The 19421-nt window shown below is 38.9% G+C and overlaps 1 protein-coding gene across 1 annotated transcript; it reads right to left on the bottom strand.

Moving 5' to 3' along the window:
• Positions 1 to 3395: 3395 nt before the first annotated feature.
• Positions 3396 to 18934, bottom strand: PTGS2 (prostaglandin-endoperoxide synthase 2). Its single transcript, XM_032226605.1, has 10 exons — positions 18694 to 18934; positions 16907 to 17023; positions 16255 to 16398; positions 13309 to 13452; positions 11925 to 12106; positions 10385 to 10468; positions 10017 to 10263; positions 8590 to 8876; positions 7240 to 7387; positions 3396 to 6117 (listed from the first exon to the last, which is right to left on the bottom strand). The coding sequence occupies exons 1-10, from the start codon at positions 18743 to 18745 to the stop codon at positions 5714 to 5716; spliced, it is 1809 nt and encodes a 602-aa protein (XP_032082496.1). The 5' UTR covers positions 18746 to 18934; the 3' UTR covers positions 3396 to 5713.
• Positions 18935 to 19421: the final 487 nt, after the last annotated feature.

Raw genomic sequence — 19421 nt, 5'->3', positions numbered from 1 at the left:
GCTATTGTTCCGCTTTTTCATCTGAACCTATCAAGTTGTAATAATAAATTAGGCCTTTATTTCCAGCAATGCAACAATAGTTGGTGCTGGGAACCTCCAGAGTCTCAGAAGCTGCTGTGGTTCAAGAAGGTCAGATTTTATGAATATGAATGGGGTCTATAGGAGAGCAATTTTGCTTGCTTCATATCAGCCAGATAATAATAAAAGTGTAATGTTTGGAAAGCTTGGTGATTTCACCATGAACTAATTGGCGTTTACCCCTCAGCAATTGCCCAGCAATGAAGTGCTTACAAAGTAATCTAATATGTGTATTACAATATATTGTAATATAATGTTACCCACATATATGTATAGAGGATTTATTTATTTATTTATTAGACTTATATACCGCTTCATAGGGCTTTCAGCCCTCTCTAAGCGGTTTACAGATTTTTTAGCAAATTGAGTCAGCAACTTGCCCCCACAGTCTGGGTCCTCATTTCACCCACCTCGGAAGGATGGAAGGCTGAGTCGACCTTGAGCCAGTGAGATTTGAACCGCTGAACTGCAGATAACAGTGAGCTGAAGTGGCCTGCAGTACTGCACCCTAACCACTGCGCCACCTCGGCTCAATCAATTGTGCATTGTTAACATGATTTATTGGGTTAGGGATTTCCTTTCTTTCACTGTGGTATGTATTTATGCTCTGGGGGTGCACCAGTGGTGTGATTCAGCCAGTTCAATAATAAATATATATGGAAACTGAATCAAAAAGCAATGGCTTTTATTTTAAGGAAGAGGATCATTCTTTTGTTTGAGATAAGACTACCCAGGAAATGAAACTGGGTTGCAAAAAAATCTGTGTTTTCAAAATCTTACAGTTTCTCGCACCTATTCAGAAGAACCGGTTGGTAACTTTCTAAGTAGTTGAGAGAACCGATTGTTGGAAGAAATCTCCTTTTGTTTTTTCCCACTTTACAGGGCTAATCCTGTAAGGAAGGCAGGAAGGAAACATTCTGGTGCTGTTTCTAGCCTAATCTTTATTGCCCTCCTTACAGAAACTGCCTCTTCGGTTAACCCTTATTACATTATAACAGCTAAGGCGAAGCGCCCATCGACCAGAGTGATGTTGAGTTGGCCACGCCCACCCAGTCACAAGACCACCAAGCCACGCCTACCCAGCTGGTCATTAGGGCAGAGGACCGGTTGTTAAATTATTTGAATCCCACCCCTGGGGTGCACTAAGGGAGGCTTAGCCAATCTCATTGTACACATGTTGTGCACTGACAATAAAGGTTGAATTGAGCATGCTACCATGTTCCTCAAGCCCTGGTTACTAACTCATTTTACTGAGATTGCAAGTATCGTGGGCTACAAGCCTGTAGGAAATGAGCAGGCTTAGTCCAATGGTAGGATTAAATGTGTCATTAGTTTGGAGTCACTGAACCACAAAGCACCCAAGTCCAGATCCCGTCCTGCTCCAGGAATTCTGCTGATCCTTATCTAGTCCAATTTTGCTTGACCATTAGTAGACCAGTTACTTGTGTATAGGTAGCAGGTAAAAAAACCTTTAGTGCTTCGAATTCAACTCCTGTTTCTGGTTACTTGTGCCTGACAGGGCCCACCCCACATCTTGATTTTTTTCACCCCACATTTTGATTTTTTTTTTTTTTGTATCTATGCTATCTGCTTTTGGTTGGACCAATAGTAGAATGGGGCTGTAAGGCAGATATACCCACGGTCTCATAAATTCCAATGCAAGCGATGTGTGACCTATTTCATACATGCTTCATTTTTTTGTTTCATTTTTGCAAGTCTTGCACGCACACCTGCTTTCTCCGCGGCAGAGTGAAAAGGGTGCAGCCTTCAACGCACAAACAAAGGAATGTATAAATAGAAGAAAAAGGAGAAAATGAATGGGTGTTAAAAATAATTAGCTAACAGGGCAGGTCTGAACAGAGAAAGAAGGCACACCTAGGCTCTCCTCTGTTTATGTCTAAATAAGAAGATCCACCTGGTTACCAGTACCATGTAAATACACTTCAGTTACTACTTCAGGAAAATGAAGCATCATTTAGATCGACTGGATCATGATTCCCCCTTTGGGAGAAGAACCACGGCTTAGTAATAAAGTACATGTTTTGCATACAAAGCTTCCCACGGATAGTTTCCATTTCACAGCTGTAAATTGGAAGGACGACATTTTAATCCATAGGTTATCAGGGAGAGTGGACAATTTTAGATGAAATGGTTGGGTTTTTTTAAAAAAACAAAAACGAAATAGATGTTGTTTACAGAAACCTTGATCAATTTGCTACCCCTCATGCACAACAGAACACGTAGATCCTGTATTTAAAAAATAGAAACCAAAATTGTCAGGAGTAGCAACTGAGCAGAGTTTTTAAACCATTGATCAGCAAAGAGGAAATAAATAATTTCCTCTTTTGAATCAATGTACTCACCTCAGAAGGCGGAGTCAACCTTGAGCCTGGTGGGATTTGATCTACTGAACTGCAGCTAGCAGTCGGCTGAAGTAGCCTGCAGTACTGCACTCTAACCACTGCATCACCCGGCTCTATATTCATTACCCAAACTAGCGAACATCATCAGTCCTAGTCATCAGGACTAGCATTGATGATGTTATACCTAGTTTGGATAAGGAAAAGTCTTCAACAACCAAGTTCAGAGAGCGCTAAGGATCTCTCAAAGCCGTAATTGGCCATCGAAAGCAGTAGGAAAGAGCTGTAATTCAGGTTAGAGAAGGGAAGCTGATGTAAATGAATTCAAGTTTCAGGATGACTCAGGATGATTTTGTGCATGAAAGAAACAAGCAGAAGTCATATTAACAAATCTGTGTGGATTCCTGGAAAACTCCCAGCTTGCAGCAAAAGTTCCTGTGTTTGAAAGAAGAAAAATGACCCAGGATTTACAGAACTGTTGGCCAAGGTCCTTGAGTAGATTATTAGACATCACTTAAATATATACGTGCTATTTATAATATCCAGCTTCTATCCAGCACTGGAGAACTGTCGTGATTCTTCTTTATTAGGGGCATTGATTTTAATGGATAATACAGGATAATAGAGATCTTAAATTAAAATAGAAACATTTTAAATTCATAATTCCAAACTGTGTACTACCTATATGTCACCAATGGGAAGGAGGAAGACCATGAAGGAAACACTTCCTTTCTCCCAAGCAATTGAATTCTCAAGATGCTTTGTTGAGGTGGGTCCTTCATGTCCACCTAATACTTAGAATTAATCTTCCCTATCTACAGAAGTGTCATTCATGGATTAATTTATTCATCATTTAAGTTTGAAATCTTTCCCAAACTGGTGGCTCCCAACCCATTCCTAAAAATCAATTTTGAAATTCACTTTTGTGATACCTTAAGAAGAAACAAACTCAAAATGCATCGTATTAAAATTTATTTTTGACCTTTTCATGCAGACTGCGAAAGTAAAAAATATAATTAAAATTATATCTTAAATATAATTTAAATAATTACATCCATAAATTATACATTCATTTTCATTAATACATTTAAGAGGCCACAATTCGGAAAAAAAATCTATTCCCTGCATGTTCTGGGAACCGAAGTATTAAGTAAAATATTTAATAAATATACACTAATAAAAATCCAGCAGATTTTAATCATATACAAAAAAGTGTCAAATTTTCTCTGGGTTCCTCAACATCTTGGCTTTCAAGCAGCTATAATCTAAACACCCAATCAAGGCCAGCTTGCTGAGATAAATTAGTTTTCTTGGGATTTTTTTTTTCTCCTCTAGAAGAAATAGAAACCTATTATAAAAGAAAACTAACCTGCTTGATAAATACATTGAACAAATGCAGAAAAAGCATGATTCAGCAGCATTTTACAGTGTAATTACCAATCATTACATAGCATTTATATAATACAAGTATTGTATAAAAGATATACAATAATTACCAATCATTACATAGCATTTATATAATACAAGTGTTGTATAAAAGATATAAAGGATGAACAGAGCAATAAAAGAGAAACGGATAAAAAGAGGCAAACACTAATCAAGATAAAGCACTAAAGGAAAATATTAAAATTAAACATTCAGTTCAAGGAAGGGCAAAGTACCATATTGCTGATGAAAAGACAACTGGAAAAAAATCATAGCAATAGGAAACTTAAAGATACACAGGGAACCAATTTAAGTAAGACAGTGTTGTCTTAAGAAAAATTCAAATAATTGGACATAACCTGCTAGAGATTCTTCTCTGTAAGTTCCAGTGATACAACACTAACAGCAACAAGACTTTATTAAGAGCACCTTAAAGATACTCTTTGGTTATCCTGAGATTTTTTTTTTTCCAGCCAGCAATATTTTTCCCTTTCATTGTTCATCCTTTAAAAAGAATTTTCACAGGTACCATCAAAGTTTTGTATTAAAGGGTCTTTTTCCCTCCAAAAAGTAATTTTCTTTTAGTAAATAGTATGTCAGACCCTATTAAGTTCAATTAAGTTCATTTCTTCAGCCATACAAAACTATTTAACAAATACAAAATAACTGTATTTTTTTTCAAGTTACAAGTCAACTACAGAATCTATCATCTACCTGAGCGCTCACAATAATATTACACAAAATGAAGCATTAAGGTGTTAATGTTGAACTGGCCTTATTTGCATAAAGTGCAATGCTAAAGGAGAGATTCTAGAACAGTGTTTCTCAACCTTGGCAACTTGAAGAGTTGAAGTCCAGATGTCTTCAAGTTGCCAAGGTTGAGAAACACTGTTCTAGAATCCATAAAATGGATTATCCAGAACTCACACTGTCCCCTTTGGGAGATAGGATCTTCCCCACCATCTAAGTGATATAGGAAAATAAAAAGTTACCACATACTCTATGGAAATCTGATGGCAAATTTAAGAGACAAATGACTTAATGTCTGATTGTTGGATAACTATTGAACGGTTTAATGTAAAAGTGGATTTTACAGGAATTGGGTAATTTTCTTAGTTTCTGAAAATAAAAAAAGATAGAGATGAAAGATTTGAAAAAACTGAAAAACAAATTGCATTTCAGTGGGGGTTACTTGTTCCTATTCATTTAGTAAGACCATATATATGGGAACTGAATCAGAAAGCAATGCCTTTTATTTTAAGGAAGAGGATCGTTCTTTCGTTTGAGATAAGACTACCCAGGAAATGAAACTGGGTTGCAAAAAATTCTGTGTTTTCAAAATCTTACGGTTTCTCATATAAAATTCATTTCTGCCTCCTGATTTTGTATCAGGTAACAGAGAGCCCAATTTAGACATATCATAAAATGTTGGTCAATAATATTGTAAAAGTGCATAACTACTTTTCTATTTCTGATTCATTTGCTAAGGCCCTTTCTTGAAGGAGTTAACTAGTTAAACCTTTTTCAGTGTTGAATTAGTAACACTTAACCTGCTTTACCATCATGATGGTAAACCCCACTCAAGATTATTGTTTGTGTTTGAAGCAGCAAATCTGTGGTCCTTGATCCATTTTGGAATATCTCAGTGTATCTTGGTACAGAAGATATAATGAAGAATGAAGAGAACCCATCTTGCAAATCCAAGCAAGAACCTCTTCAAGTCAGACACCCTGAATTCAACGCCAATGCACAGGAAAATATACAGAGGTCCATGACAGCTTTATTTGAAATATAAATAAATATTGATATATAAATAAATTAATAAATAAATATACAACCTTAACCCCTCCCTACAATTCGGTTGACCGCTCTTTGAGAAGTACGGCAGGGCTGATTTCATCCATCGACCTGCTTGATGCACTGACGTTATTCGTTGCCAACGTTTCGGAGCCGATGACATGAAAAGCTGTCCCGGGGCAGCCCTTCACGTTGTTGCAAACGAGGCTTTGAAGTGAGGCTGTATTCACAATGTCAAAGCCCACTGTGCCCCCAAAAGTACTTGGCTTCCAGTATTCAGGTGAGCAGATAACGTTTCCTAGAAGTCCTTTCAAGGAGAAGGGAGCCCCAAGTTCAATCATGGTCTCACCAAAGATGGCTCCAGGGCGTGGTTTTTCAATGAGAAGAGCCGGGTATAATTCCATAGCATCAATATCTCCATAGAGCTCTTCAAGTTCTCCAGCCATTTCTTTTTCACCTGCAATAAAGATATTTGGCATTCAGCATAAAAAAAACTCTTCCTTCTTGATCTGTAACTACTCTGCATGTTTTTTTTAAAAGTAGAAATCATTCGCTTATTTTTACTTTTTGTTTTTTACGTGATACATTATGCGTTTTTTTAATTTATACATTTGATAAATAAAATAAAATTGCTTGTATATTGCATTTTAATCTTGGTGACCCAGCATAGAAGATAGCAATAGCAATAGCAGTTAAACTTATATACCGCTTCATAGGGCTTCCAGCCCTCTCTAAGCGGTTTACAGAGTCAGCATATCGCCCCCAACAACAATCCGGGTCCTCATTTCACCCACCTCGGAAGGATGGAAGGTTGAGTCAACCTTGAGCTGGTGAGATTTGAACCGCTGAACTGCAGCTAACAGTCAGCTGAAGTGGCCTGCAGTACTGCACCTTAACCACTGCACCACCTCGGCTCTTTTTAAGATAGTTGAAGCTAAATCCATAGACCTGCTACTTTCAATCCCTTAAAACAACAGTGGTGCAATTCTTCTTAGCTCAGGCTCACAATCTGCCTTAAAACATTGCAGAGATGGGTATTTCATTATTAAAATTAATGCAGCTAATACAATAACTCAGTGTCCTTATACAATAGCAGAGTTGGAAGGGACCTTGGAGGTCTTCTAGTCCAACCCCCTGCCTAGGCAGGAAACCCTATACCATTTCAGACAGATGGCTAACCAACAACTTCTTAAAGACTTCCAGTGTTGGGGCATTCACAACTTCTGGAGGCAACTTCTGTTCCACTGATTGAGTGTTCTAACTTGCAGGAAAGTTCTCCTTAGTTCTAAGTTGCTTCTCTCCTTGATTAGTTTCCACCCATTGCTTCTTGTTTTACCCTCAGGTGCCCTGGAGAATGGTTGGACTCCCTCTTCTTTGTGGCAACCTCTGAGTTGCCACAAAGTGTATTTGTTGTGTATTGGAACTCTCTCTGCATTTCCCTCTTGATTAAAAGTTATAATTCAGTGGCAATCTGTAGTGAAGCTTTTAAGCTTTCTTTAATTGGTGATGCAAAGGATTGGACTGGGGGGACACAAGATCTACCTTTCAGATACACAAATGCTTGCTTGCCATGACTTACCAGTAAGTTCTTCAAATGATGTGAAAGGTTTCAGCAGAAAGAACTTTCGGTATTCATTCAAGGATCGGTACCTCATCTGCCGGGTTTGATCAATGGAAGCTTGAGCTACTTTCTGCACTACAGAAGGAAGATTCCTACCTCCAGCTACCTGTTGGCAAAAAATAATAATATGAAAAATCACAATGAAGGTGCAGTGCAAGTTATATTAGGCCAGAGAAAACAGTGTTACTCATTTAAAGGCTGTTATGCGTATTGATCTCTTGCTCTCAAAGGAAAATAAACATGTAATAGGAAAGATTATATTACTTAGTATATCCATGGATTTTCCATATCCTATTTGAGACTGTCTATTTTCTAAATTAGACTGGTCTGGCTTCTTTAGTCACATATTTGCATTATCCCTGAAAAACACCAGTCTAGTTTTCAAAGAGAAATGAGTTAGGATTTTACATACTCAGATCTGGTTTATTAAAAAGACAGATAGTTGAAACCTTTTCTTGCTGATGTCTAGTTTTATATGTGGAATGTTTGAACAAATGGAACATTTCCTCATGTATTCTGAAGCAGAAGCTGAGAGAATCTTCCTCCGCATAAAAGAAAGGATATTTTTTCTATGTTCCTAACATGAAACAACAAAATAGTGTCCTTTGGCATATGACTACTGGCTAACCTCTGTTGCATAAGCATAAAGGTCATTCAAATCAAATCATATGGCTATCTCAATTAAAATTTCGGAAGTGTCATACCAAGTATAGAATAGAATAGAATTTTATTATTTGTATGCCGCCCTTCTCCGGGAGGACTCAGGGCGGCGAACAATTCAAGGGGGAAAAAAGGGGAACATAAAAGACAAAATACAAATAATAAAAGTAGACAACAGTCCCACAGCCATACATGTCGAGAGGGGAGGGAACTCATCACCCCCAGGCCTGCCGCCAAAGCCAGGTTTTGACGGCTTTTCGGAAGGCCTGGAGAGAGGTGAGGGTCCGAATCCCTGCGGGGAGTTCATTCCAGAGGGCCGGAGCTGCCACAGAGAAGGCCCTCCCCCGGGTAGTAGCCAGGTGGCATTGGCTGGTAGATGGCACCCGGAGGAGGCCAACCCTGTGAGATCTAATGGGTCTGTGGGAGGTAATTGGCAGCAGGCGGTCTCTCAAGTACAGAGTAGTATCAATAAGGCTATTGTTTTTTTCTGTTCTTAAAAGGTTTTCAGATATGGTAGTGATATAACAAAGAACAGCTATGATATAATATGTTGGGAACTATGGACATATACAAATATAAAAGTCTGCTCCCTCACGTCAGTTGAAATGCAATTTTGATCAAGGTGGAAAAAAACGAAGAAAATCTTACCCTTCCAGCCCTTTGCGTGGAGAAAGATTGCACCATGTGAGAAAGCCCGTGTTCTAAAAGAATGGAATTGTTATACATGAACTGCTGGTACGTATATTCTTGCTTTTGGATGTGAAATGTATCAGGCAGAAGTGGATGCCAGTGGTAGAGGGTATTGAACTCTGCTGCTATTCTGTTCTGATATTGAAACCTCTGGTTGAAGAGAAGTTCTGGATCAAACTTCAGCTTGAAATGGTACCCGCTTAAATGTTGCACGTAGTCTTCAATCACAATCTTGATGGTTTCTCCTTTTAAGAAAATAGACAATAAAAATGAGCATTGCAGTTTAGATTCAATTGACAGCCCCAAATACCGAACCCCATTATTCCAAAATGCTTTTATTTTGTGCCGGGCAGAATTCTGTCCTGTAAATAGGCCAAAATAATGACAATAATCCCAACCAATCTAAGAAATTATCTGCCTTGACAAACATTATAATATTCCCCATGATTCTGTGAAGTTCAGGTAGGGATTAGGATGTAATAGCCATCTTTTGCAGTTTTCCTTCAGCAAATGGTATTCAGACAGGTAATGCAAATTAATTGTCATATGTTGCATTGATATCTGAAAAATGCATCATAATAAGGTTCCTCCCCATATTCTTTTCTGTTCTGACCCCCCTTCTTCGCTCATTCACAGATGACAGTCAGACAGACTTAAAAGGAAATAACTTTATCAGTCCTGGCTCACGCTGGCTGCGAGCCCAAAATCAACATAAATAATGTCTCTGGCAAAATGGTTACGTAGCAGAATGCAAAAACAAAGAGCTATTGCAGCAACACCAGGTTTACAGAAAGAAAGCAAATCACTTATCCAAGTGCCTCTCACAAAAAAACAACTGATGAACGACGAACCATGAACGAACGAATGAACGTTGACTTCTGCAACCAGGGCGTGGCACCATCAGTCCTTTTATCTCCAGAAGACGACACTAACAAGCCCCAGCTGCATTGTTATTCCTGCATCCCGACTCAACTCACAGCAAACTTCTGCTGAGTCACAACACTTTTCTATAGCCATTATGTGTCTGTATTCCCCCAAAGTTCTATTGGCTGACATAGTATGCTGTTTGATCCCTTTCTTTGAAAATTATATAGGTATTCTAGATTCACCCTTTCATTTTGAGAGGGTGAGATATATTTATGTTTCTTACCCTACCTCAAACCATTATTGATGGCTTACTTGAGCTCACTCTCAAAGTCTATCCAACTTTACTTTTTGTTCAAACTTCTTTGCAGTTGAGCATTAGACATGGGTTTTATACAACGAACTTCTATTTAACCACTGTAGCTTGTGGATGCTGACAGAACCTCCCCCTTTGCATTTCTGAATAATATTATTTTTTTAGATTTTACAGAAAGGTGTACGTGAAATATTTGTTAAATTACCTATCAGAATTAGTCTGGCAGTCTGAAATAGTCGCTCATCATCCCATTCTGGGTGTTCGCCTTTAAGAATGTCACAGACCCGATTATGTTCCCGGAGCCACAACGTGGCATACATCATCAGCCCTGGAACCAAGCCAAAGACCTCCTGTCCTACAGAAAATTTCAGGTGGTCAGGGACATGGGGTGGATAGATCATTTCTGCCTGAGTTTCTTTCACGGTAGGTGGATACATTTCCCCAGCAATCATCTGTGATTTAAAAAGAGTAAATGAAAATTGAATTGTCATACATGCAATTTATGTAACTCAATGCCACTTCAAATACATCAAGTAGAATTGAAGGAGTTTCTCCAGGAAACCCCAAACCCACCTGAAACTTTAGCTTTCCATTCTTAAAAAGTCTTAGTTTCATTTGCCTGTCCAAAGTCTCTCCATAGACATGACTAAGATCAACCTGTTCACGGAACAAAAGACAAAAAGTTAGAATCAGTCCTTAAACAAGACAGAGAGAATACCTATACCAGAGGTGGGTTCCTGCCAGTTCGCACCTATTCGGTAGAACCGGTTCATCAAATCTACCGAACCGGTTAGAAGAGGTTCCACCAGTGGACCCGGAAAGCAGGCCACACCTACAGAAGAGGCTCCAAACATTTTTTGAAACCCACCACTGGTCCTTGGATGTGATTATTCCACACTATCATGCTCCTATTTATAAAACTCAGTGCCTCTGTGAAAGGTAAGGATGACTCCTGCGTTTGTGGTGCAATCAGAACATTGCGAGTGTTGAAGTTGTTTTAACGCAAACCGAAGATGCCTTTTAAAAAACAAGTTTGCATCCTATTCTTATGCAGGCCAGTGCTGTGTGTGAGGTAATTTAAGGTGGTTCCGACAAGTGTCGTCGGCATCTTCATATCCGGTCACATGGGTGGCAAGCCAGTCCCATCCGGTCACATGGGCAGAAAGCCACTCCCACAAAGGAGGCCACACCCACAGAGTAGGTTCGAAGAATTTTTGAAACCCACCACTGACCTATACATACAGCGAATGCCAGCCAGGAATAATGCCTACAAAGTTCTAGGTCTCTATATGATTCAGTATTGGGAAGGAACGGGAGGAAGGGGAACTATAAAAGAGCAAATTTCCTTGAATCAATGGAATTTCAATTGCCCATTAGCTCAGGCAACATTTGAGCACGATCCAATTAAGCATTCTGAAAACTGCCAGCATTAACCTCGGCTGGATTCAACATTTCAGGTGCTTAACTATGTTTATAAAAATTATATTTATAAGATGCAGAGTGAATGGTTTTCATAAAGACATTCCTGGCTCTTACAAGATGTTGACGAAGCCAGTTTCTTTGGGATTAAAAGAAATAGATACAAGGGTAGGATATGTAGCACAGTTAATCCAAATGGATGATATGAAACAACTTAATTCTTTGAGGAACTGATTAGATGCCACTCTTCCCAAGGAGAACAGATTAGTTGAGACAGACTTGTTAGGAAGTGTATTTTCAAGATAATTTATTCTCACACAGCACTTAACAAAGTTTTTGCTTGTTAACAGAGGTGGGTTCCTGCCAGTTCGCACCTATTCGGTAGAACCGGTTTGTCAAATCTACCGAACCGGTTAGAAGAGGTTCCACCAGTGGACCCGGAAAGCAGGACACACCTACAGAAGAGGTTCCAACATTTTTTGAAACCCACCACTGGTCCTTGGAGAGATAATTTAAGGTGGTTCTGACAAGTGTCGCCGGCATCTTCGTATCCGGTCACATGAGCGGCAAGCCACTCCCATCCTGTCACATGGGCAGCAAGCCACTCCCACAAAGGAGGCCACACCCACAGAGTAGGTTCGAACAATTTTTGAAACCCACCACTGCTTGTTAGGATTTATCTAACTAAACCTACCCCATGTCCAAGACCTTTTGTGAAGCCTGGTCCTTTTTTATTATCTGTCTTGAAGTACTGGTGAGTGAAATGCTGCGCGAAGAAAGTGAACATGACATTTGTGCCTTGAGGATCAGGAATGAATTTTCTCCTTAACAAGAATTTTTCTACAATCGTTTTGGAATCCGGAAGCTCCTTCTTTCCTGAAATATAAAGAAAACATTTACTTTGTAGGTGAAGAAAACCAATCGCGTTTTGAAACGCTCCAACTTCTTCCTGAAATGGAATTCCAGTAAGAAGGAAACACAATACTGATGTAGGGAAAATTGGATATTTTTTTTGCAGATTAGAGTTGATTCATGTAATTATGCTTCAGCTTGTCTTAGTCTCCTTAGTTTCAAATGGTGACTAATTTTGGGGAGACCAGAAGAGCATGTAACTGTGAGGTTGGGTAGTGCCTTGAAGGCTCTCCTTTTGCTTTACAATTAATTTGAACAGTGACTAATCATCCCTGTCCCTTTTTAAATGTTTAAACTTTGTGCTCTGTTCTTATATTTTACTATTGTACACCATCTAAAGTCTCCCTCTGAATGAAATAGGTGGTTCAAAAATGTGAAAAATAAATAAACACATGAATTTGGTTGCCATGATAATACTGCAGATATAGTCATTAGAGTCACCCATACCCCATTTCTTTTTCAGGAAATTCAAAGGTTTTATTTGTTTTAAAACACAAATATTTCATCATTCGTCAATCATTAAAACATTGAAGTACAATTTTTTTTGTGTAGGTGTGCCCCTCCCTGCCTCCACCCCCCCTACCCCCTCCTTCTCCCCCCCCTCCTTTCCAGAACCCGTACACGGTATGGATTTTTAACAAACACAGTCTAAAATCTATTGAAAAAAAAAAGAAATAAAGAAAATAATGACATTCTGCATTGACCTTAGCTTCTTCTTGCTGAACTAACTTTAAACAATTTAAATCATTTCTGATCTTAAGCATAGGCTAACTGGAATTTCTTGGTCCCGTATTTATTTTGTATATAGTCAATCCCATACCCCATTTCTTAAGACAAGTTTGGCATAATATTTCATTGGGGAAAAAATCTGCTATATCAACAATCTGACTTTTCCTAATATTTAAAGTTCCATGCAGGCATTTGCCACTTATGATAACTTGTTACTGCATTCTAGCTACACAATGAGGAAGCAGTATGGGTTAACAAAGTCTTGTATCTTATCATTTCCTGGCCTATGCTATAATTATTCAGTTTGGGCTATTTGATCACAATTCCACTTCATTTATAAGATGAAGCACTTTTCCTCCAGTCCTCATGCACTGATGTGCTTTCCTACGAAGCGGTATATAAGTCTAACTGCTATTGCTATTGCTATTCCTTCTTACCTTTCACACCCATAGGGGTGGGACAGTCGTGATCCACCGGGGGGACAGCTCGAGCATAGTAGGAAAGATTTGAGTAGACTTCCCAGCTTTTGAAACCATGATGGCTATTATAGGTCGGTGGGCTTTCAATTAAATGGGATCTGGCTAAAAGAGGAAATGAGAAAAATTGTATTAATGTTAAACAACCTGCAGCAAGCAGCCATGCAGTATTTCAAACATAACTTTGGAAAAGTACGTCGCAATTAGATGCAAAAAATAGATTTTGGTTTCACATCTCTTAACTTTCCAAGTTTAAATAATGCAGTTGTACTGCCTGAGTTTTGCTTTCAGTAAATTGGATATAATATTTTGTCTTAAGTACGTCCCAATTAGATGCAAAAAATAGATTTCGGTTTCACACCTCTTAACTTTCCAAGTTTAAATAATGCAGTTGTTCAGCCTCAGTTTTGCTGCCAGTAAATTGGATATAATATTTTGTCTTACAATCTTACAAAGGGGCCTAAATAGGGTTCAGAAATTATTACTAATTATCTTCCAGAAAAAAAGCAATTGGCAACACACTAAACATTCTTCTACCAGCTGTATGTTTCTTGATAACACACAGAGATTGCACATACTTCTATCAACCCACAACTGCAGATAATTTTGTGTGGGATTATAGAAGTCTCTTCTAGAAGTTGTTTAAACCACTGAACAGGATATTCTGTACTAGTCACATATTATGCCAGTAGATTTTATCTGGATGCTCTGATTCAGACTCAGTTCAAGCACTTAGTCTATAAATGTTGCCAGAGTTTAAATATTCTTTATTTTTCAGACTTCCTCCTGGCCCAACTTGTAAGGATTTTTAAAGCAGTTTTATTTTTCATTTCCAGGAAAGAAAAGTGCAAACAGAAGATGGGACACTGTGAAAAATGGAGCCAATGACTACACTAGAATGAAGAGGTGCTGATAAACTGGATTTTTGCACTACCTTCTGCTGCTTTGGTGTCAGAAGCATCATGACGCTCCCAGGATTATCTGGGATATCACTGTTGCCCAGAAGATATCCTGTTGGCGGCTCCTTAAATCTCTTCATTTTGCCCACCAGAGTGATACCTATTTATCTACTGGCATTTGCACACTTTCAAACTGCAAGGTGGACAGGAGGCTGGAGCAAACAAGGAGCGTTCACCCCATTCCACAGCAGCACTTGGTCTTGAACACAGGCCTGCTGATTGTCAGAAACGTGTTCTAACACCGTGAGCCACGGCACTCCTATAACTCCTGACAAGAAGAGAACTTCAGATAGAGCACAAGTGCTCCAAACAATTGCCCCTTATGAGGAGACCAAACATTGGCACTGGTGGGCTTAAAGCTCTGGGAGAGAAGGAAGCCCCATCTCTGCTTGAACCACGGCCTGCATTTTTATGGACATTGTGTTCGCCTACTTCCTTTCTAATCAGTTTTGGAATCTGTGTATTAACTGCTTTTCAGTTGTTAGGAATCTTTGGCTCCTAGGCTGGGAAACAGCAGGTAAGTTTCCTCAATTCTTACTGAAAGAAGTTATAAACATAAATGTAAGGGCTTAAAAAATCTTTTTTAAAGGAATAAATAGCAACGGAATGTTGGTTTTGGAAAATTATAAACGAGCTAGGAGTCCAGGTGGATTTTCTTTTAATGCCCCTGAACCGGTTCTCCCGGCAATGAGAGAGCCGAGGTGGCGCAGTGGTTAGGGTGCAGTACTGCAGGCCACTTCAGCTGACTGTTACCTGCAGTTCAGCGGTTCTAATCTCACCGGCTCAAGGTTGACTCAGCCTTCCATCCTTCCGAGGTGGGTGAAATGAGGACCCAGACTGTGGGGGCGATATGCTGACTCTGTAAACCGCTTAGAGAGGGCTGAAAGCCCTATGAAGCGGTATATAAGTCTAACTGCTATTGCTATTGCTAAGTAAAAAACAATCCAGAAAGTATACTTCCATAGTATGAATTACTTCCATAATTGTGTCAAGAAGTCTACATGGAAAATTATAAACTAACTAGGAGTCCAGGTGGATTTTCTTTTATTGAAAATGGATTTAAAAATGGCAGGCTATAAGAATGATATGGAAAAAGAAATATGTTACACCGGATATATAAATATAAAGAGATGCTGCCTCTTCCAACTCTGTTAATCTGAAAGGATATACAAACCACAAACCAAAAAAAACATTTGGGTTTCCTATATTGATTTACAAAAGAGATTTCTTAGTTTTTCGAAGAACTGTGTGAGAAAGGGTAATGAAAAGAAATAAAGTTTTAGAATGTTATTTGACGGGACTAAATATCAAGATTGCTGGAAATGAAAGGAAGGATGTGTTTATTTGAGGAAGGATTATATATAAAATCCTTGATGCAGTTTTGCTGACCAGGATTGAAGGATAAGGCTTTAAGAATTGGTTGCTAGGCAAGAAATAAGATATGGGAAGAAGAGACCATTGGTGTATTTTAAGAGAGGGTGATAACTTTAGTTGTTTGTACTTGATATGATGAAGTCATTACTTTATATATGTTTCCTTTACTACATTTGTATTTTTATTTTCTATTTTTGTTTCTTTTTAAGATTTATAAATATTTATTTAATATTCTCTTTAAAGAGGACCATTTATTATTTATTAAATTTTTATGCCACCCACATCACTGTTGCAGCTTACAAAACGATACCAAATTATACCAAACACATATATGAAAAAATAGAATTTCAATTTACTGTAGCTTTGTCAAATGCCACAATCAGTTTTTTAATTAGCATTTTTACTTAATGCATAAGTGCTCTAAAGGGAAGAAATTGCTATAGCTGTGATTAAGATTACAACCTTCCTTACTTCAAGATTTAAGAAACTCACTGAATTCAATAAGACTGATTTCCAAGTATACAAAAACAAGATTAGCCAGTGCGAGCAATATAATAGAGTTTGGAAGACTTACACATTAGAATGTATCTCATTATGGCATTGTGGAGGAATGGAATGTTGTTGATTATATCCCAGATGCCTTTGAAGTGTGTGAGTATATAATGCACAGTGTCTGGAGCAGGCTTTAACTTAAGTTTGAGCCAAGTAAAAAATTCCGCTGCATAAAAAAGTATAGAAACAAATTTTATTAGCAAAATATCTTTTCTCAAGTCAGATGATTAGGTGATATACAGTAATTCAATACTATTTGCACCAGCATTTCTCAATATTTCTTTTACCGATTGGTTGAAAAGAAATGGTGCTTTCAGGTGTTTTTTTAAAAAAATTATTTACTAATCAAAGCACAAGTATAATAAAAATGTATCTCTTTGATTTGTCTCCATCGTCAAATTCATGAAAGTTGTAGGCTGTAGGCTTGAGCCTATATATCTTGTTTGCTTAATTATAGATGATTAAAACTTTCCACATTTATCTCCCTTAACCCTTAAATATAGCACAACCTTACCACTGAACACTGCCTTAAGCTACATAAATAGTTATCTTATTTTTAGACACTTAAAAAAGAAGTCTATCATTAATCTGCCCAGTCATAATCTATAAAGGTTATGGGTTTTTAAAAAAAATAAAGTCATTATATCAATTATAATATTTTCAGAAATACTTACGTTTAGTGCAATTTTCTCCATAAAAACCAGTCCGTGTACAGTCACATTCATATCGATCAAAACCTTTTGTCATGCAGAAACCTCGGTTTTGGCATGGATTTGAACAGCAAGGATTGACTGAAATAGAATTAAAGACATATGAAGCCGTTTGAGTTAAAATCATGTAAAGCCCCATTAAATTACTGCTAGCCATGCAGATACACAAATCCTTCTCATTCAATACTATCAGATCACATTCCTCTATGCAGCTACATCTTTGAGATTGACAAACTTCACCCAAGGCACAAAAAGCCACAGGAGAACTTAGTTTTAGCAGCCAATATTTAAAATGTCAAAGGACCGAAAGGTCTCAAAAATTGTTTGTGACTAGTGGGCAGAAGGGTATCATAGACTGTGAGTTAACCAACTGTCATAAAGCTACATTATTAAATACTTGAACATGCTTTGCTTCTCTATTGATAGCTGTATCAAGACCATATGTTGTTAAGATTTACATTTTGCCTCACCTTCACAGGAACATAAGTTGGTCTACATTTCTTCCAATTATCTACTTTTTTCCAATCTTGTTCCCATCCCAAACATAGTTGCATAACCTGCCCAAATTCATCCAGGGAGTTGCCATGACTAAGGATGAACTTGGAAGTTGGTTTCTCCCCCCACTCAAGATTGACATTTTAACCATTATTTCATGATGGCTCCAGAAAGGGACTAGTTGGTGCTATTGAAGCTTTTCATCTAAGGAACTCTTCAGCCTTATTTGAGATCCTAGAAGTTTTGTTATGAAATGCCTATGCTCTACCGATGAGCTCTACGCACTGCAGTGAAATAGACAAAACAGATGAATATTAATTTCAGCACTAGTGGGGAGGACAGTGGCTCCCAATCACATTAGAGGATGCCAGGCTAAATTAGGGATGCAGAAAACGATGCAAGACAATCATAGCTTAGTGCCCCAATAAGGATCACGGGCTGCTTAAGAAAGCCCAAGCAGACATCTGTACTCCGTTGAGAAGAGTGTTGTCTAAGCGCTTGGTTGGGTAATAAGAGATCAGCCCCCCAACCTTTCTCACTCCAGTATGTGCCAAACATATTAAAATATGTACTCCGTTGAGAAGAGTGTTGTCTAAGTGCTTGGCTGCGTAATAAGAAATCAGCCCCCAACCTTTCTCACTCCAGTATGTGCCCAACAATAGGCGGGGGGTTGGACTAGAAGACCTCCAAGGTCCCTTCCAACTCTGCTATTGTATTGTATTGCATTGTATTATTGTAATAGAAATCCAAAAGGCCAGGAAATAAAATGTGGAACACTATTTATTATTCCACGTTGCATACCCTCTTCCATATAACATTTTTGATTTCCACTTTTAACATATTTCGTCAATAAATTGCCAGTTTTGTCATGTCAGAAAGATACTTAAGTAACATAGAATGCATCTTTCTCTGTGGCATCTATGAAAATCATGAATCCCCCAAGCCCTGTGTACCTATTTACACTCTTGAGAAAACCCCACTAAGTATAATAAAGTTCCCTTATACATTTCACACCTCCTTCCAGCTTGCTCCTATCTCAAACTGACATAATTGCCGGGTTTTGTTTTTTTTAAAGGTAAAATACTCCCTTCATCTTTATTTCTTTATTCCCGAAGAAAGTGAAAAGTCACCAGGAATGAAAATAAAAATCGTGCCTTTTGGAAAGCTTGGGTAAACCTCAAAAAGGGAAAGCCAACAATACAAAAAGAAGAAACAGAAAACAAAACACAAAATGGGAAAAAATTAGCAATACTAACCTGCTTGACTGAAAGCCAAGAGCGAAAATAAGAAGAGGGCTGGAACAATCATGTCCAATTCTGGGTAGAAAACAGCCAAGTCGGCGCCCACTTTTTCTTCACTTCTCCTAAACTCCTAAACTTCTGCAGAACTTTCCAACTCGGGGGGGGGGGTGTTTCTCCTCCGCCCGCTGCGCTTTCTGCGAGGAACCTATCCAACTCGGCGAGACTCTGGATACGAGGCGCATCATGCTCGGCCCTTTTATGCTCCCTTGGGTGACTCAACGCCTTTCCCGGAAGGGGACCGCCCTTCATACGCAAATAGGGCGCAGGTTGGAATATTGATGTTTGGAGATTCCTCGGTTGGTTTTTGGAACGGCACGCAAGGCACGCGCCCCGCGTGGTCGTGTTCCCTCTCCCCCACCCAACGCCCCGCTTTTGCCGCAGGGAGAGTCGAACGCTCCTCCGGGACCCGAAGTTTTCTTGGTCCTCACCCCCCCCCCCTCGCCCTCTCTCCGTTTGGGACTCTGCAGTCTGCTCCGCTGAGACTCGCAAGGTGGTTCTTGGTGCGCAGAAAGCGCGTCTCTCCCTCCGCTGATCCTCCGGTGGCTTTTGCTACGCGCGCGCCTCGGGCTTTAACTAAGCCTTTGCTCCGCCGCTGCTCTGCGCCCCGTTCCTAACTGGATGGGATAGCAATAGCAATAGCAATAGCAGTTAGCCTTATATACCGCTTCATAGGGCTTTCAGCC

Source organism: Thamnophis elegans, chromosome 11, assembly GCF_009769535.1.
Source record: "Thamnophis elegans isolate rThaEle1 chromosome 11, rThaEle1.pri, whole genome shotgun sequence".
In the NCBI taxonomy this organism is placed as follows: domain Eukaryota; kingdom Metazoa; phylum Chordata; class Lepidosauria; order Squamata; family Colubridae; genus Thamnophis; species Thamnophis elegans.
The sequence above is the reverse complement of the archived record's forward strand: the minus strand, read 5'-3'. Positions and strand labels throughout refer to the sequence as shown.